Source organism: Rhea americana, unplaced genomic scaffold (genome assembly GCF_003343005.1).
Source record: "Rhea americana isolate MKP2758 unplaced genomic scaffold, rheAme1 scaffold_4, whole genome shotgun sequence".
In the NCBI taxonomy this organism is placed as follows: domain Eukaryota; kingdom Metazoa; phylum Chordata; class Aves; order Rheiformes; family Rheidae; genus Rhea; species Rhea americana.
In genome coordinates this window covers 3009063-3025965 of record NW_028186534.1, presented here as the reverse complement: position 1 = coordinate 3025965, position 16903 = coordinate 3009063, and the positions used below count along the sequence as shown (strand labels likewise).

The 16903-nt window shown below is 41.9% G+C and overlaps 1 protein-coding gene across 1 annotated transcript in view; it reads right to left on the bottom strand.

Moving 5' to 3' along the window:
• The window catches only part of TOP1 (DNA topoisomerase I), a 68720-nt gene extending 52503 nt beyond the window's left edge, over positions 1-16217 (bottom strand). The window contains exons 1-2 of the mRNA XM_085313939.1: positions 16048-16217; positions 15439-15463 (exon numbers count right to left, since the gene is read on the bottom strand). Coding sequence (XP_085170065.1) covers positions 15439-15463; positions 16048-16080 — 58 coding nt within the window. The 5' untranslated portion in view covers positions 16081-16217. The remainder of the gene's footprint in view (positions 1-15438; positions 15464-16047) is intronic.
• Between the last annotated feature and the right edge of the window lie 686 nt (positions 16218-16903).

The following is a 16903-nucleotide window of genomic DNA, read 5'->3' as shown; positions in this document are numbered from 1 at the left end:
TTGCTCTGAATATGAAGCTTAATATTATAYAAATATTTTTAAGAGGTTGGTTGATGAGAAGGTTAGAAACATGCTCCTTTACCTACGATCACTATAGAAGCAACCCTATGGATTCAATAATCTTGTTATTCCTCTTTAATACAACTCAAAATAGAAAATAACTCCAAAGGAAATGTTAAAAAATATTTTTTCCACCTACAAATTTCATGGCAGGAATTGGCAAGGGAAACAAGAGAAACACCTAGCAGTCTTTAAAATCTGGTAATTGATTCCTGCATGATTCAAATGTAAGGCTAGGAAAAGCAATCCTTTTTAACAGCTTCTTGGCTGCCAGCTTTATGACATTAAGATAGATTTTTAAAAGTTTATTATTATTATTCCTATAAGAGTCAAAATTAAGTACATTCATATAATAAAAATTTAATATGAGTTTTACATTGAGCAGTAACACCATTCTAAAAGCCACAGCCACTACAGCCAATTTAGCTGGTTTGCTCCAATGCAAATAGGCTAGAGAAGCATTTGTACATTTTTCTCCTATCCTTTCTTGCCACTGCATTTCAATCCTGAGCTAGACAACACCACTTCTGGGGGTGAAAGCACCGTCCAGGGTCCTGGTAGCAGGAAGATAATACTCACAGTCTCCACAGTAAATTCTGCATTTATATGAAACAGCAGAGAAGTTTCTGTCAACGGCCCCAGGGATTTCCAAATTTCCAATATCTGGATACACCCAACTTGTTTGGGTTAAGAATGGCATAACCGAAATTCATGTAAGGTTTAAGGTGTAGCATTTATTTTTGAACTTGGATCTATTTTACACTTAGCACATATCTTCCTGCAGTCTAGTTTGCAGCAGACCAGAAAAACCTCCCCATCTTCCTGTGATCATGACTGATCTGTGATCAGCTTTACTTGATACTATGAGATCTAAAAGGGCAGTGATATTGGAATACTGGAGTCTTAAGTTTTACTTAACGCTATCATCACCTATTAATAAAAGTTTGTGAGAAAGCACATGAGTAGACTAGTACCATAAGTAAGAAGGAAAGCATATAATCTATTCTGAGAATCAGTAAATGAAGTGAGATGCCTGATTTCACATTCTGTTCCCCAAATTAACAAGTTCAATGAATAGATCAAGATGCCCTTGGAGGAAGGAGATAAAGAAAAAAATGAAAATTAAATGATAACCAGTCATAGAAGTCACTTCCAGTGACCTTGTATTAAAAAAAAAAAAAAAAAACGGGGACAAGACTAAGTTAAACCTTAAGGTATGAAACAATTATGAAACAATTCAGTTGTCTCTGCTTGAGAGTGTGATCTATGACCAGAACAAACAAACCAACACTTATGCAGGTTTTCACAAGGGAATATATATCTTTATTTATTTAAATAAGTTACCTTGAGATAAAAATATAAAATGAGACACTTTTTGCCACTACCATCACTATAAAAACTACTGCAATCTTCTCTATTATCATTTTACAGCAAGACAGCTATCTTGATATAAAACCTGCACTTTTTACAGTAAGAGCAATAGCCGCAGACAAGCAAAGCAAGGAGACAGCGTTTGCTAACATCAAGCAGTAAGAAATCAAGTTCTCAGAAAAAGATAAGCCCACTACAGTGAAAAGAGAAAGTGTGCACTTCATGTCAAGTCAGCCCACATCTGTTCCATCAAGGAATGCTTCAGAAGTTGCTTTATGAACTACACACACATCCAACACACAAAAATAAATTTGGTAATGATTAAATGCAAGACAAAACAGCCGTGGCCAACACGGAAGAAACATCACCTGATTCTCACTATACAAAGATCCCTGACAACCTGTTTCTGCATTGATAACATTCAGAAGTGTCATTTTGCCTTAAGTAATTTGATTTGAATTTAATTCTCCACGTTACATAAAAATTTCATATCATAGAATTTAGGAAGTCACATGCTAGTAGCTAACAAAACAGTACAAACACTGCCTAATAACGTGCTATCCTGACATTTTAGATCAGGTGGGGAGAGGGGTTAAAAAGTTAAGAAATAGCTTAAGTGATGAAGAACCGAGTGTCACTGGCCAAGTTGAATTTCCTGACCAAATGACACTGACTTCAGAGCATGGAAGTAAGAAGTCTACAAGATACCTAGAAATGTTACAAATTCTCATTCATTTATCAAACACTTCAGGAGTGCTTAGAGGAAAGCCCTTCTGAATACCTCTTCCAAAATGAAAGCTAGCAGAAAATTTATCTTCCTAGTCTTCAAAGACACTATGAAAAAAAAAATCATTACACAGGTTACACTTGTTTGTAGTCCACTAAGTTTTGTGATACTTTTTTGCTACATTGGGAAAGAACAACCAAAATGAAATTCTTCGACTGTATCCTCCAATTGAGTTAACTGCCAAAGACAAACTTCACAACTCTGAGACTAAACTGTTAATATACACAAAAAGGCACTATGAAATCTCAGTTCAGAAAAATCAAACAGCATATTTATTTCGGTTCCATTCAAAAAGTAAACACTTGCCATGTGCAAGTTAGCAGACTTCTTCCCCAAGATGTCTTCATAAAAACAAAACTCAAACTCATTGCCTTCTCAAATCACCAAGGCATCAATGTTACGCAAAGAGGACTGCTCGAACTTTCAGCGAACAAGTTCCGTTTGGGCTTTTTAGGTCTTGTCACCTTGGATTAGAGCATGAAGCTCCTGCAATGGTGGGGGGGAGGAGAAAGGAACAGGGCATGAGATGGATATTCATAAGATGTGGGGAGCACAGAAACACAGGAACTTAAGTTAACAAATGAGGTTCACCTGTTTGGAGCGCTCTCATTCTCGTTACCTTAGGAAATACAGCTAGAGGGGACTCATTTCACAAAGCAGTGTTCCACAGCTTCTCCAGGAAGGGATCTATTCAAAACACACTCTTACAGAACTGTAACTTCAGYACACCAAGACCTTGTAAACCTCCTCCTGATCTTTCAGGAATTAATGTGGCCAGGGGATTAGCCTCTCTTCTCATTTTAACCAAGCACACATACGAGTTACAGGCAAAGCCAAGAACAGATCAATTCCTTAAAGATCCAAGCCACCTTCTGAACTAGCCATCCCTACTGTCAACACCAGATGTAAGCAGCTTGCTAAACTGCACATGGAACAGATCCAGACTGCACGCAAAGACAGTACTGGCAGCTCTTGAGAATCTGATAGATTTTTGCTCAAAGTCAAATATTGAATAGGACGAGTGCTTGAGAGCTGCCTATTCAGGAACAAAGAGAAAGACAGAATGCTTTAACCCAGGTCATGGTTCAACAATACATTCACTTTTTCTTTTTCTTCCCTCTCTCTACATAGACACATTCCCACTTCAGCAATGAGGGACAGGAGGACCGTAAGCTAATGGGACAAAAGCCTCAACAGAAGGGCTGGGGAGGAAGGGCAGACATGTCGCACAGGGAAGGCAAGTGCTGGGAAAAGTAGCAGATTGACAGCTTTGCCCCTCTATTTACAAAAGAAGAAACTGATCAATTCAAGTGCTCCTATCTTTTGCATAATATTAAATTTAAGAAATTACTGGGATAACCAGCTTATTGCTACCTGCCCTGTCTCCATCCACCACAAGAGAGGCTACAGTCTGGTCTACCAAACCACACCACACTGGGCTCTTCCAAGACCAGGCACTACCAATGAAAGGTGCCAAGTGTATAGCAGCAAGCAAGCCCTGAGTCATATCTTGTCTTTACATCTAGACAGCTAGTATAGTTTAAAACATGGAGATGTTTGCTTTAGGTACAGGTGGTGCTGAACAAGCTCATTCGATGATAAAAGAAAAAGATTAATTGTTTATGGCAGCTATCAACTCTAGAAAAAAACGTTTTAAATTAGGAGACTGTAACTACTCATAAAAACAGGTATTTTAAGGACAGCTTGGTTATGCTTCCTTAATAAAATGCAGGCAACATACAGCTATAATACAATGACTCAGACAAGATACTAGCTTCTCAGAAAGGCTTCCTGGTTTTGGAGTAGAACATGGGAGGACATAAGAAATCAAAAAGGGAAAAAGCTCTTGAAAATGCACATAATCCACATTGATTAGCAAAGATATTCTGGACAGCTGGAGCAATATTTCAATCTCCTGGAGTAAGACAAAATAATCTAAGCACCTAAAGAGCTTCAGCATGACAGCTTGCAAGTATCAGAACTATGAGCAGCAATATCTCAACTCTGATTTGTGCCTATGTTTCTTTGCTACAAAAACTAAAACAAGGTAACTTCTACCACAGAATTGTGCAGTCCTGCAGAAGCATCTAAGCTAGTTTTGCTAAAAACTGTCCATCCTGAATTTGTAGCAATATGAATCTATTGCCTCTCGATCCAGCAATTTACACTTGTGTGCTGGAAAAAAATTTGCATCTCCTTTCTTCAACAGCCAGAAAATCCTCAAGTGTTTTGCCCTCTATTCCTAACGCGTACTAGTAATATTTCTGTCAGTCACCTTCAGTCAAAAACACTGCTAAAAACTGTGCACTAGAGGGGAAACACAAGTAAGGAAAGCTTCCTCTGATCCCTACATAAGGGGGTCTACTGTTCGCAAGAAGTGTTCTGATAGACATAACACATTTTAATAGCGTCAATGACATTCTCAGTCCTCAAAAGAGGAGCAGGCAGCTTTTTATTCCCCATCTGGTGGTCATTAACTCTAGAGTACAAACCTCAGAGTACATCATTAGTATTGCTCCATCCCTCCATTTCGTACACGCTGCCTGTGTTGTAATGAATCATACCCTCACATGAATCTCTCCGAAGTGCTCCTGCCTCCAGTTTCCCAAAAGGCTAGATTAAAACGGAGAGTGCTTGTCTAACTTGTAAGTATACCTTCTTAGGCAAGTTAAAACTGGTACCTGCCCATCCCAGCTGTTTTATCTCTCCAATAATTGATCTTACTCATACACTTGCTAGGATTCTCAAAATTGCAGAAGGCATAATATGCTCTGTCAATGCTCTTCCTATTGCTCAAGGCAAAGGTAGGAGACACTCAGTTCGAAGTGGCACATATGGTGCAAGAGATTAGCCTGAAAAAAAACTTGACATCAGAGCCCTGTACACAGACCAGGAAGCTACTGCTCCACACAGTAAATTCAGCAGTTCCACTAATTGAAAAACACAACATGCAACATTTTGCTGTCTGAGACACAATTTAGTACCACAGAAAAAGAGCAGGGTTCAGCTCCTGAGATGAGTCCTGCATTTAAGAAAAAAAGTACAACATAAGCTAAAACTACACGAGCTTTTTTCTTTGTGCTGCCCTGCCCTAAGCATTTCAGTCCCCAACTGGAGAGAAAATTAAAAATTGAAAATAAAAGTCCAAGTTGGAACTGGACCTTAGTCCTAACCAAACAGCTTTATATCTATTCCTGTGCTGGAAGAAGTCACTTCCTCCCACTCTGTTCTTGTTCTCTACCTCTGAGAAGAGCTTAATACTCCTGTCTCCCACTGTGTTGCCTATTTAGACAGCACGGCCTTTGGATAGGATAACAACGTATAGCATAAAGAACCTTAATCCCAGGCATAGCGTTCAGAAGTAATAGAATGTCCCTCCCCTGTGCTTCTTGCCCTCAGCTTCAAAAGATCTCTCTTCGTATTCAAACCTTCATCTTCCCATAGGCTGTCAAGCACACAAAGCAATACAGAATGTGCTGACAGCCGGTAAGACAGCATCACACAAAACCAGAACGTGGAATAAGGAATTGCCAACTCATTTAACTACTAATCACATCAAGGACAGAAAGAGCTCATCTCTGACTCGCATCTACTAGAAAACAGATCAAGGAACGTAGTACTCATATGTGATTATTGGGTGTCCAAACCACCTCAGGTCACAATCTGTGCAACAAGTATCCCCTGTCACCATTTACACTTTTCTCCTCACAAAACTCTGCACGGAAACCACAAAAATAGAATCCGCTCTCAGTTATGCTATTCAAACTTCAGTAACCTCTGCACTTCAGTTAACATCACGTTTCTCAGCTGTATCTCCCAACACTTAAAAATCAACAATACACACTTACTGAAGATTAACTTGCTATATTTCAGAGGAATAAACAAAAGACTGCCCACTGTTTCCTCATACACTCTCCAAGCTTTTTTTTTTTTTTTTTTTTAAGACCACCTTAAACCACCTCTCTAAAACAAGAAACTGCAACCTCAGAGGAAGATGAGCAGCTGTTTCGACAAGTCTGGCCCTTGTTCAAATATTACAATGTACGACGTGAGCAGTAAGGCACTGCCATAAATAAAAAGTTCAACTAAAGTACACCACCCTGGCTCTGAAATACAGGTCATCTTTCCCATGATACGTACAAAGAAAAAATTAACAAGTTGCCATTCAAGTCAAAATGAAGTCAAATGAACTTCTACCTTTMAACAAGAAAAGTTGCAAATAAAGGAAGAAAATGGGTCCTCGCTAACACTCTGCAAGTTTATATGCTCATGCATCAGAAGCAGTGTTAGACCAGAAAAAGTAACAAATGTCAGGACAAATTAAAAAGCTATCTATGCTTAGGCATTACTCTATTCCCATTATTTTGTTGACTCTTTACCATAAAGCTGTCTCTCTTGTCTAGGTCAACCAGAATTTTTYTTTWAAAAAAATATGAAATTATTGCACTTTAAGATTGCTGCACACTTCTTCCAGCTGCAAAATTACAGATACTTGGATGGAAACAAGACAATTTCCATATCCACGTAGTTTACACTCATTAGTAGAAGAGGCCCAACACTTCTAAAGTTACAGAGCATTTGGAAAGCCCACTCCCGAGCAGCCAGAAAAACAGTGCCCATGCATAAGCCCAGTGAGTTTTAGACAGGACAAGTCTTACCCATGTTGATATGGGACCTCATATTTCATTTCTTCCTATTGCTTATTTCATAACCAATACTGCATAATTCTCTGCCAGTAAGATCCCAGATATTTGCTGCAAAAATTAGTAAGATGCTGCAAATCAACAATCAGGACTTCAGAATGAGTAGCAAGTAGTAAAAGGAAGACACAAGATTTTATTTTTTTCTTACTCTGTAAAAATTTTATAAAATAGTATTATAGGATAGTAAGGGACATTTTGAAGAAGTAGAACTATGTCTCAATTGAGGATGTAAGAGCATTTCTCCCATAAATGAAGATCTATCTGTTAAAATGATGTACATCTACTTATCACAGCTGACGAGAAACAGCAAGCATACAGTTAGCATATCTTCACTATACAGTAGGGCTTTAAAGGAGATAGACATATGACCTCACCAAAGGTGACCTATATGGACTGATCAAACGTTTTGGTGAAGCTGTGAGAACACTACAAGCTTTCCTGAGGCAGAAATCAATCTCAGTCATGGAAAGATGCTCCTAACTTCAGAATCATTCTGCTTCAGTGATGAATTCCATGAATGACCATCTGTCTTTAACAAGCAACCATCTATGTAGGACTTAATTACAAAGAAGCAAATCTACATTTTCCAGTGTGCACCATGAGCCTCATTCATTGCTCTGTGATACTCCTAGAGAAGAAAGTTGCTCTCTCTATATAACACATCTTAAAAAAAAGCTCTTCTTGTTGATGAAAGTATGAAGTAAAAAATACATACATGTACACCCACACACYCCAACTGCACAGAAGCAAAATGGTAAAACCTTGTGAACATGCAGAAATATATTCATGGTAAGGACTGTTGAAAACAATGTTAAAAAATAAAAGAATCTACCAATAAACAGCTTTAGGGAAAGCAACTTTCGGCACTAAGAGACTGACAAGATCCCTCTATTAAAACAATATTCCACTGTCTTGATGCATCCCTTCTTCACACTGCAACCATCCCATCATTTCAGAGATGATTCCCTTCAAACTTAAAGAGGGATTTACGTCGTTTAAAGTGGAGACAAAGATATGGCTTTTTTCTTGAACAGGTACTGTTGCTGAGGCTGAATGACAAGTAACTACATTAACTTTCCTGTTATGCCTCCAATATTTGAGCCTGCACTGCCCCCATCCCATCAAGATATGCATTTCAGATATTTTCCAATCCCTGATACCAAAGATCTCCAAAGCAGGAGTAAAGCATGTTCAGTGCTGTCTTTCCTTGGGACTCCATGTCGGAAACCGGCTATTTTAAAACACACAGCAGTTTTCAATACAGATTGTAGTTAGGCTGAACTACTACTGGGTCTGTCTTCTAGTAAAGCCATTGGGATTTCAGAAACAGTTATGAACAAGGGAAACTTCCAGAGGGTGAAACAACAGTATGACRTGTAGTATTCATGTGGGCTGTTTAGCTATTTCTTCTTTTCCACACAGAAATACGTTATGCTAGCAGCTGTAGAAGTCAGGGCATGACAAAATACATCACCGCACCCTTGCAATGAATGAATGGCAACACATACTGTAAGCGCTGCCCTTTCTCTGATCATCTTTCCTCATTGTAGCTCCCTCTCCATCTCTATCGTTAGTTGTTAAAAGGTCTGCTACTTCCTGAAGTGGATGAAATCTGGTGATCTCCACTGGTTTTACTAGAGAATCTCCTAGAACATTATTTATCACAAGAACTGGCAAAAAAAAAAGTATATTTCATATCACCCTTCCTGCTGACATTGCAGTACAGAAGAAGGTTTAATAAAAAACTCATCTCAAAAAACGTTTGTCAAGCATTGTTGCTAGTATTTGTAACAAAACAACAAACTTCAAGACTGACTGCAAGCTCAATTCTTTCCACCTTCATTTTTGGATCTGGAGCTCTCAGTTGTTCCTCAGCTAAGTAGCTGTAGAAGAAAAATAATTTCAGTTTGAAAATATATGGGTATACTGACCCTTCTAAAGCCAACAGAAACTTCCAAGCATTTCCATTGGTTGTTGGCTAGGAGGACACAAGATTAACTTTACTTCTTCTTTTATATTGTCTCTTGAATGCCCTCTCACTGTGAGACCAGTAGATGCTACTATAACTTCACTCTTATTCTTTATGATTATTATTCTTAAAAACAAATAAAAAAAAATGTTGATGTTCGAGGTGGAAAAACTTCTAAGTATAAATCTGATTAAATCCACTGGAATTATTTATTTCAGCCAGTGCATTTTGAATGAATGCTGTGTTAAAAGTGCTATAGTTTTGTGCATACTCAGAAACCAATACTGCAGCTTGTTCAGCTGAACTACTGAACAGCAGGAGCCATRGAGTAGAAATGGCTCTCTCTGCTCTGCCCAGATCAGCACTTAAACACTGTATTAATTCAAAYGTTAAACCAGTGACAGACAGTGGGAGCCACCAGAGGCACATGTGGTGGGAATTTTTAATAGGAGATCCCTAGAGCAGATAGTTAATAGCAGAGTAAGGACAGTAGCAACTGGGAATATGATTTAAAATGAACCATTCTGTTGTAGCTAACAATTCATTTTTAGAGTTGTGATTTCCTAGCCCTTCATTTTAAAAGCACGTCAAGAATACAACTCACACACTGCTGAAACAACAGCAAGTTCATATCCTTTTTCTTCTCTTAACAGGAGAAAATTTTGAAATCTAATGATGATATCTATTTAAACGCTGACAGTGCTAAACAGCTCCGAGCGGTAGTCATGCAAGGAGAAGGCATGGATGGGCATATTTGTCATACACTGCTGTCTCAGTCATATCAAATAGCCCCAGAAAAGCAATGTGATAAATACAAGTTTCTGCAGTGAATATTTTCTTTCAGATTTGGAAACCTAAGACAATTATTTAAGAATTCAGGTAGCAGTGAAATATGCAATACTAATAGTATTCCAATCCCATGATTTGGAGCATAAGGTTTTCTATAAAACTTGGGATAGTTTCTATAAAACTACCAGTTGCAAAGGCAATTCAATCTAATAAGCTAATAAATACTTCTGAAAGACCGCCTGTTTTGGCGGGGACATCTGAAATTATATTAGCACAACTAGCTCAAGCAGAATTGAAAGAGGAACTATCCCATCTTGAAAAACTATAGAAAAAAATCTGCACTTGTTTCTTATGTTAAATTATCCTTTTCATAAATAAAGTCACTTTAAAGTCCATCCTTTCAATCCAGTAACAGAAAAACAGATAAGCTGTCAAGAGTTCTGCTGATTTTAGCAGAACTATGACAATTTACATCGCAAGTAAGGATCAGACAGTCTGTCTTTAATAGGGCAGCGACTTGTGCTATTTCAGCAGGTATTACTTTAACAGGAATTCAGTGAAATCATTAACAGAGGAATTTGAGTCAATGAGATGTTAAGTACTTGCTATAATTACACATTATTGCATTTTCTGCTGACAGTGCAATTTAGGTGGTTGGAATTCAATGAACTATCCAATAAATATCTGAAGTTACAGTTGTAACTGAAATTAAACTCGAATTTGTGTTGAATCCTTTAATGAACTGTGTGCCTTAGGTAAAGCCATATAAAAAAATCTCACTTTTGCATAAATACTGGTTCCACAGCTAAAACTACTTAATGTTTTAAGTAGCCCTGATAAAAGGTTAATAAAAGATATCTCCTAACACTGTAGTTAAGGGTGAACTTTTTACAAAAATTTGCTAAAATTAGGAAGTACATGGGCCATTAGCCACCAAAACAGACCTTCAACCCTTTTAGGTAATTCTGCTGAGTTTCAACAAAAACAAAAGTGGCTGCAGCTAACAGAAATGCATTGAACTCCCCACTCCCACAAGATGCCCATTAAGTTTTAACCTGAATGTTAAATGTGTCAAAACAATTAACTCAGCAGACCTCACAGTCTTTAGTAAAACCATCCCGAGGCTACCCCAGGCAAAAACAAAACCATCTTATGTGGCATCTGATATTTAAGAGCACCTTACCACCAATATTTTAATTCACTTTTCACAAGTTTTGCCTACACATGGCATTTGAGACATGTCAGAAATGACCAGCTTACTGCAGAGTACACTCATTTGTAACAATCTGCAGATTCCTTTGCTAAAAAGCTACACTGTTATATTCCACAACCCCTTCAACAGACAGCTGTGAAGAAAAGATTGAGAAGCAATGCTAGAACAAAATGAAGTTTCACTGGAAGTAGGGTATAAAGTGAAATATTTTTAATAGCAGAGACGAGCAGTTTCAGACTTAAAAGGACCCAAGTATTGTTCCGAGTACAGGCTGTGGGTAGCATCTCTTACAACACAAGCTCATGGAACAGTTTCGAAGTGAAGGCAGGAAGCCATTCAAAGGTTGAGTGCAAAGGAACAAATCACATTCTTTAACATTCACATGTCCACGTATTACAAAAAGGGAAAGAAAAATTTCAGCAAAGACACCCATCTGTCTCTAAATACTATTAACTACCTGTTGTCTTTTGGTTCCCCAGCCAAACATTCCACATTTTAAAGTGCTGATGACATCATGCAGCCAGGGAAACTGAACAGAGCTTTGCCCTGATGTGTGCAAGATATAGGCCACAAGAGTTTTGCTTCAAACTTCATCAGTTTTTTTCCTAGTACAGTAACTGTAACAGCAGCAATAGATATGCGCAGAGCCCTGTGTCAGAAGCAGCCTTGTTCTCAAGTCTCCCCCATCCAGAAGACACCAACACTAGGCAGAGGCAAGCGAACAAATCTAGTCTTCAGTAGATTATTTCAAATCCATTAAGAAATTTTAAGGCTGTCTTGCTGCTTTTAAGTTTGTTAGTATTTAAATTCCCTCCTTTCTACTCACCTCCACGTTTTAAGTGCCCAGCTCTTCCACAGCAAATAAAACATGGACTTAATGCAAAACAGAAAACATGTGCTGAAATTCCCTAGCTTGCAAGCCATTTGCTCACCACTCTTCCTGAACAAAGTAACTTAATTTCTCTTCTGCTCACTGCCCTTCACATCTTTGCCCCAATATACCAACCTGCCATATGAATGCACAAGACAACATAAAAGTCTGTCAGTTTCTGATAAGATACAGAGGAAAGAAGAGCAATGTCTCCCCCCCTCAAATGTACTCCGAAAGCAAGCCCCTCATTCTAACGTTTGACTTCTGTAAGCTATTTCTATGATGCTGCACAATCACACTCTCATTTGAACCTCATTAATATACTGTAATGTTTACTATAATTATATTGTATACAGTGATATCTTAACATTAGTGGTCAGCTCAACCAGAGGAAAAGCATTGGTTATGGTGCTTTTTATACAAAACAGTGTTGAATTTTGTTCATGGACTGATGAACAGCCAACATAATCTGCTACACTGCAGGAATAGAATGAAAAGCATTTCACAGTTAGTGCAAGTTAGTAGCTCTGGACTGATTTTTATCATTTTGCAAACAAAAATAATTTTTATCTGCTGTACTCTGCAAACACAATAAGAAAACTGAAAGTCAAGATAATTCCTTTTAGTTCCAATACTGTTTGCTCTAGTAAGAGATGGTTGTAGTTGAACTTTCAAACCTTACAGGCTAAACTAAACGAGATCCAAACAAGTTTTGCATCTGAAGATATGCAACTTACAAAGGAGAAAGTTGCAGGGGGGGGGGGAAGGGGAGCAGAGGGGGGAGATTTCCTCCCTCAAGAGTTTGTATTTGTGACTTAAAATTCACATGTTAAGAAGAGGCTATTCTTAATGACCAAGCTGTACTTGGAGATGACAGTTTTAGATTATCATTTCCCTTCTACAGTGCCGCAGATTGTGAGGACGGAACTTGAAAAAGGCTCATTGTTTCAGCCCAGTATTGTTCTCAGGATGGCTTGCAAAGAACTACTGCTAGAACAGAACATCAGAAAGACTGTGCAGAATACACCAGTGCTAAAAATATAGTTAAGGTGAAAAAATAACCACTACAGCCAAATTAATCAGGAGGGAGAATCTGGATATTCAGATGGAATAGATCCACTCCCACCCACCTTACCTCAGTAAGCAGTATCCAGTGAATGGATAAAGAGGAGCACACAAACACAGATCTTGTGAGCTCAAAACCCAAAGTAGTATGCTCATTAGCCTCGGTATGAAAGATATTTGTAACAGGAAACTTCAAAATGCTTAAGTTACTCTATCGTTGATACATTATCCAGAAGTCACCCAAAACACTTTATTAACCAAAGTGTTTACTGCTGGTACACTCAACTCTTAAAACTAGTCAGTCAGTACCAGCAACAAACCTTCCCTTCTTGCTAAGGTAGAGGGAAAAGGTAGCCTAAAAGGAGACTTTGGCTCTACTGTTAAGAGCTGTCGGACAATAACCAAAGTATAAACCAATTCTAAACATCTGGATAAAGTCATTTCAGATTCCTACCTACCATCTCCTCTTCATCTTCTCCCCTAAATAGAATCAAATCAAGAATAAGAGCTAGACTTAGGCCTAAAAGAGAACTGATATTCAGACCAGTGTGTGACAGTTCTGACACAAAAGTGCAAGGTCCTCCTGTGTAGTGCAAACAAGCCGGGGCGGGGGGGAACCCTCAGAGCAAAGGGAGGTGACAGGTTTTCAGGAATATCAGTCTTGGTCACATTGGTCACAAGGTCAGAAAGGACAGTGTCTGCTCAGCATTATTCCCCTACAGAACCAATGGGTTTACACACACTTTCATCACTGAAGAGGATTTTGGATTTTAGGGTCCTCTGATCAGCCCCTAAATGATGAACGATGTTTCATTACAGCCATAAAAATAAACACAATGAGCAAATACAATGGGAGGAAAAGAGTGCCAATACCTATACTATACTATCTTTAGTTCACTTCATTCACTGGTAATGCATTTTTTCCATCTAGAYATCTTATTTTAAATCTGTGTAATAACTTCCTACAACAAATGACAGAAGTCAGAATTAGAGGAGTTTTAAGTGCTTTATGCCTAAAACCCTCACAAGAATAGAGCAGCATACAGTCATAATGGAGGAGAAAAAAGATACACTTAAGATATTCACTAGAAGTTGGAATGGAACAGCCGAATATGCACCACTTCTCCTACTTAAAATCAGTAAGTAGCTGAAGCTTTCCAGGGGTTACTTTCTCCTAAATAGAAGTAACCCTTCAACAAATACTTCTCAGCAAAAGGCTACAAATATTCAAACACATGCTTACATTTAAGTTGTTTCAAGAACTCCTACTGCATTTTTGGGGAACTCTACTTCCTCTCTTTTTTTTGTTAAGAATTATTCACAGATCTCTACTGTAGCTTCAGAGTTGAAAGAAAAGTTCAAAAACCGTAGATTTGAAACTGCATGCTCCTATTGCACACACACAATCACACCAATGAATGGATAAAGAGCACACAAACACAGATCTGTAAATATTTACATGCAGTAGTTTGCAAAGCAACTAGGCACACACACATTGTGCAGAATGGTGTGCTGAAAATCAGTGTTGCTATAAGGATGCATTCAGCCAAACTAAGGTATCTTCTCTTCAATCCTTTTTGTCCTCTACCATCTCACCAGCTCTGAGCTCCTCAGATAACCCTAGCAATATGACAGTAACAAATGCATGCAAAGGTAGGTTTTTACCTCTTCTTCCACCTCCCACCTTCCCCAAATCTGCCATGTATCAGGCTAGGTAGAAAACAAATTGCCTCCTAGAAAAATGCATCAACATTCAAAAAAAAAGTTGGTACCATCAGGCTTCTTAAAAAACATAACTATGTATACTTATAGACATACATATGTAAATAATAATAATAATAGGGCTCCCGTAACCTTTCTAATCAAAATGAACAGTCAACTTGCAAACTTTCTGAAGTGATGCTGTCTACCTTTCTGGAATTGTCTACAATGCTTTTTTTTTTCCTTAATGTGGGCTTTTTTTAATTAAAAAGCCCCACCCCAAAAAGGTAAAGTTACATCAATTAAACAGCAAGGAAAGAAATAAGAGTGAGCTTAAAATGGATGCAGCAGAATCTTTTAAAAAGCAACATGTTGCAATCACCTTTCATTTTAGTGGAAGGGAGGGATTCCCTGAAAGAAACAGCGCAGGGGAGCAGTGGGGGGAGGGAGGCTGCGATAAAAAAAAGAAACAGCTCGGGGACTCATTTTAGCTAAAAACTTTGCTTTTCTGCCTGCTAGAAGGGGCCGTGGGCCGGGGATCGGCGCCCGGCTCCTCTGCGGGAGGCTCCTTTCGGGCAGCTCAGGGAGGAGGAGAAGCAGAGAAAAGCACACACAGCAGAGAGGAGAAAAAGAAAATGGCGCAGAGACTAAGTCCCGACCGTCGACAAGGCGACTTTCCAGGGAGGAATCGGGGCCCAAGGGGGACCCCGGGAGGGCCGATGGGCGCGGATCGGGGGCCTCCGTAGCCGCCTCTCGGGGAAGAGGCGGCCGGCGGGGGCCGAGGGCCCCGGCAAAGGGGCGCTCGGGGCGGCTCGATGGGAACAATGGGGCCGGTGAGCGAGGAGCCGGGACTTAGTCTCTGGGACGCCATGTCTGCGCGCGGCCGGCGGGCGCCGCGGCCTCACTCACCGTTCGCTCGGAAATCCGCCTCGATCTGCGGGAGAGGGGAGAGACACCGTGAAAACGCCGTCCCGGCACCGGGGACTCCTTATTTTTATTTTATTCTTTTTTTCTTTAAAAAAAAGAACTAAGGGGAGGGGGCGCGCTGGGGTTCCTCTCCCTCCACCCTCCTCCACCCGCTTAATTCTCATTTTTACCAAAATTAAATCACAAATGAGAAACAGCCGCCCCGCCGCACAAGCGCGCTCCGTGGCGGGCGGCAGGCAGCGGCCCCGGGATGCCCCCTTCCCCCCTCCCCGGCCCCGCCAGCCCCCTCCCCTGCGCCCGGACCCCTTCCCCCCCCCCAGCTCCGCCTGGGCACGGACCCGCCGGGGGGGTCGGACGGCGGGGCGCCCCGCCACGGCCCGCGCAGGCCGGCTTGACAGGGCTCTCCGCGGGCTGCCGCTCGCCGGGGGGCAGGCCGGGGGCGGCAGCAGGGCAGCGCCGCCTCGCTGAGGGCGAGGTGTGTGTGTGTGTGGGGGGGGGGGGGGGGGCTGCGGCCGGGCGATCCTGAGGGGAGCGAAGGGCCCCGCGCCCCCGGGGAGCGCGGCTCCCCCCGGGCCGCAGCGGGGCTCTCACCTGGGAATCGTTGTGGAGATGGTCGCCGCTCATGCCGGAAGGCGCGGGAGGCCGAGCGGAGCGGARMGGAGAGGAGAGGAGAAGCGAGCCGCCGGGGAAGCGCGGAGCCGGAACGCGACGGAGAGCGCAGCCCCCTGGCTCCGCAGCCGGTTGTGTAACAGACTAAGTCCCGATTTCCGCGCACTGCGCAGGCGCGGCGCCTTTTAACCGCGGGGCGGGGCCGCCGGAATGTTGGGGAGAACGTTGGGGAGGGACCCGGGAAACGGCTGTGCCGTCGCTCGCGCCTGGGCCACGCCCCCTCATTTGCATGCGGGCCCGRCCCCGCCCCGCCCCGCCCCTGCCGCTTCCCTCGGAATGCGGCTGAACCACTGCCCCTCCCGCGCGTCCAACGCCGGCTCGCTCTTTACATATCCGGTCCCGCCTCTCCCTCCCACTCCTCCAATCGAGCGGCGAAAGCGGGTTTTCATTTGCATATCCGACCCCGCCCCGCTGCTCCACCTCCGCCCCCACCCCTCCGCACACTCTTGAGGGAACCCGGCGCATTGTGTAAGGACCGTTCCCCGCTGGGCGCGGAATGCGCGTGCGCCCCATGGCACCCCGCGGGCAGTGGCGCTTCATTTGCATGCTAACCCCGCCCCCCGCGGCGCAGGCCCCGCCCCCGGGCTCCGCCGCGGGGAGCATGGCGGCGGCAGGGCGGCGCGCTGCTGGCGGGAGCGGCCCGTCCCCTCCCCAGCGCCCCCGGCGGCCGGTGCAGTCGCACCGCCAGCGCCCCGCAGGGCCTTCCGGGGCTCCCGTGGCGAGGCCGGTGGCTGCGTTTCCTCGGGGGCCTCGACAGTTCTCGGTAGCAGGCCTGGCG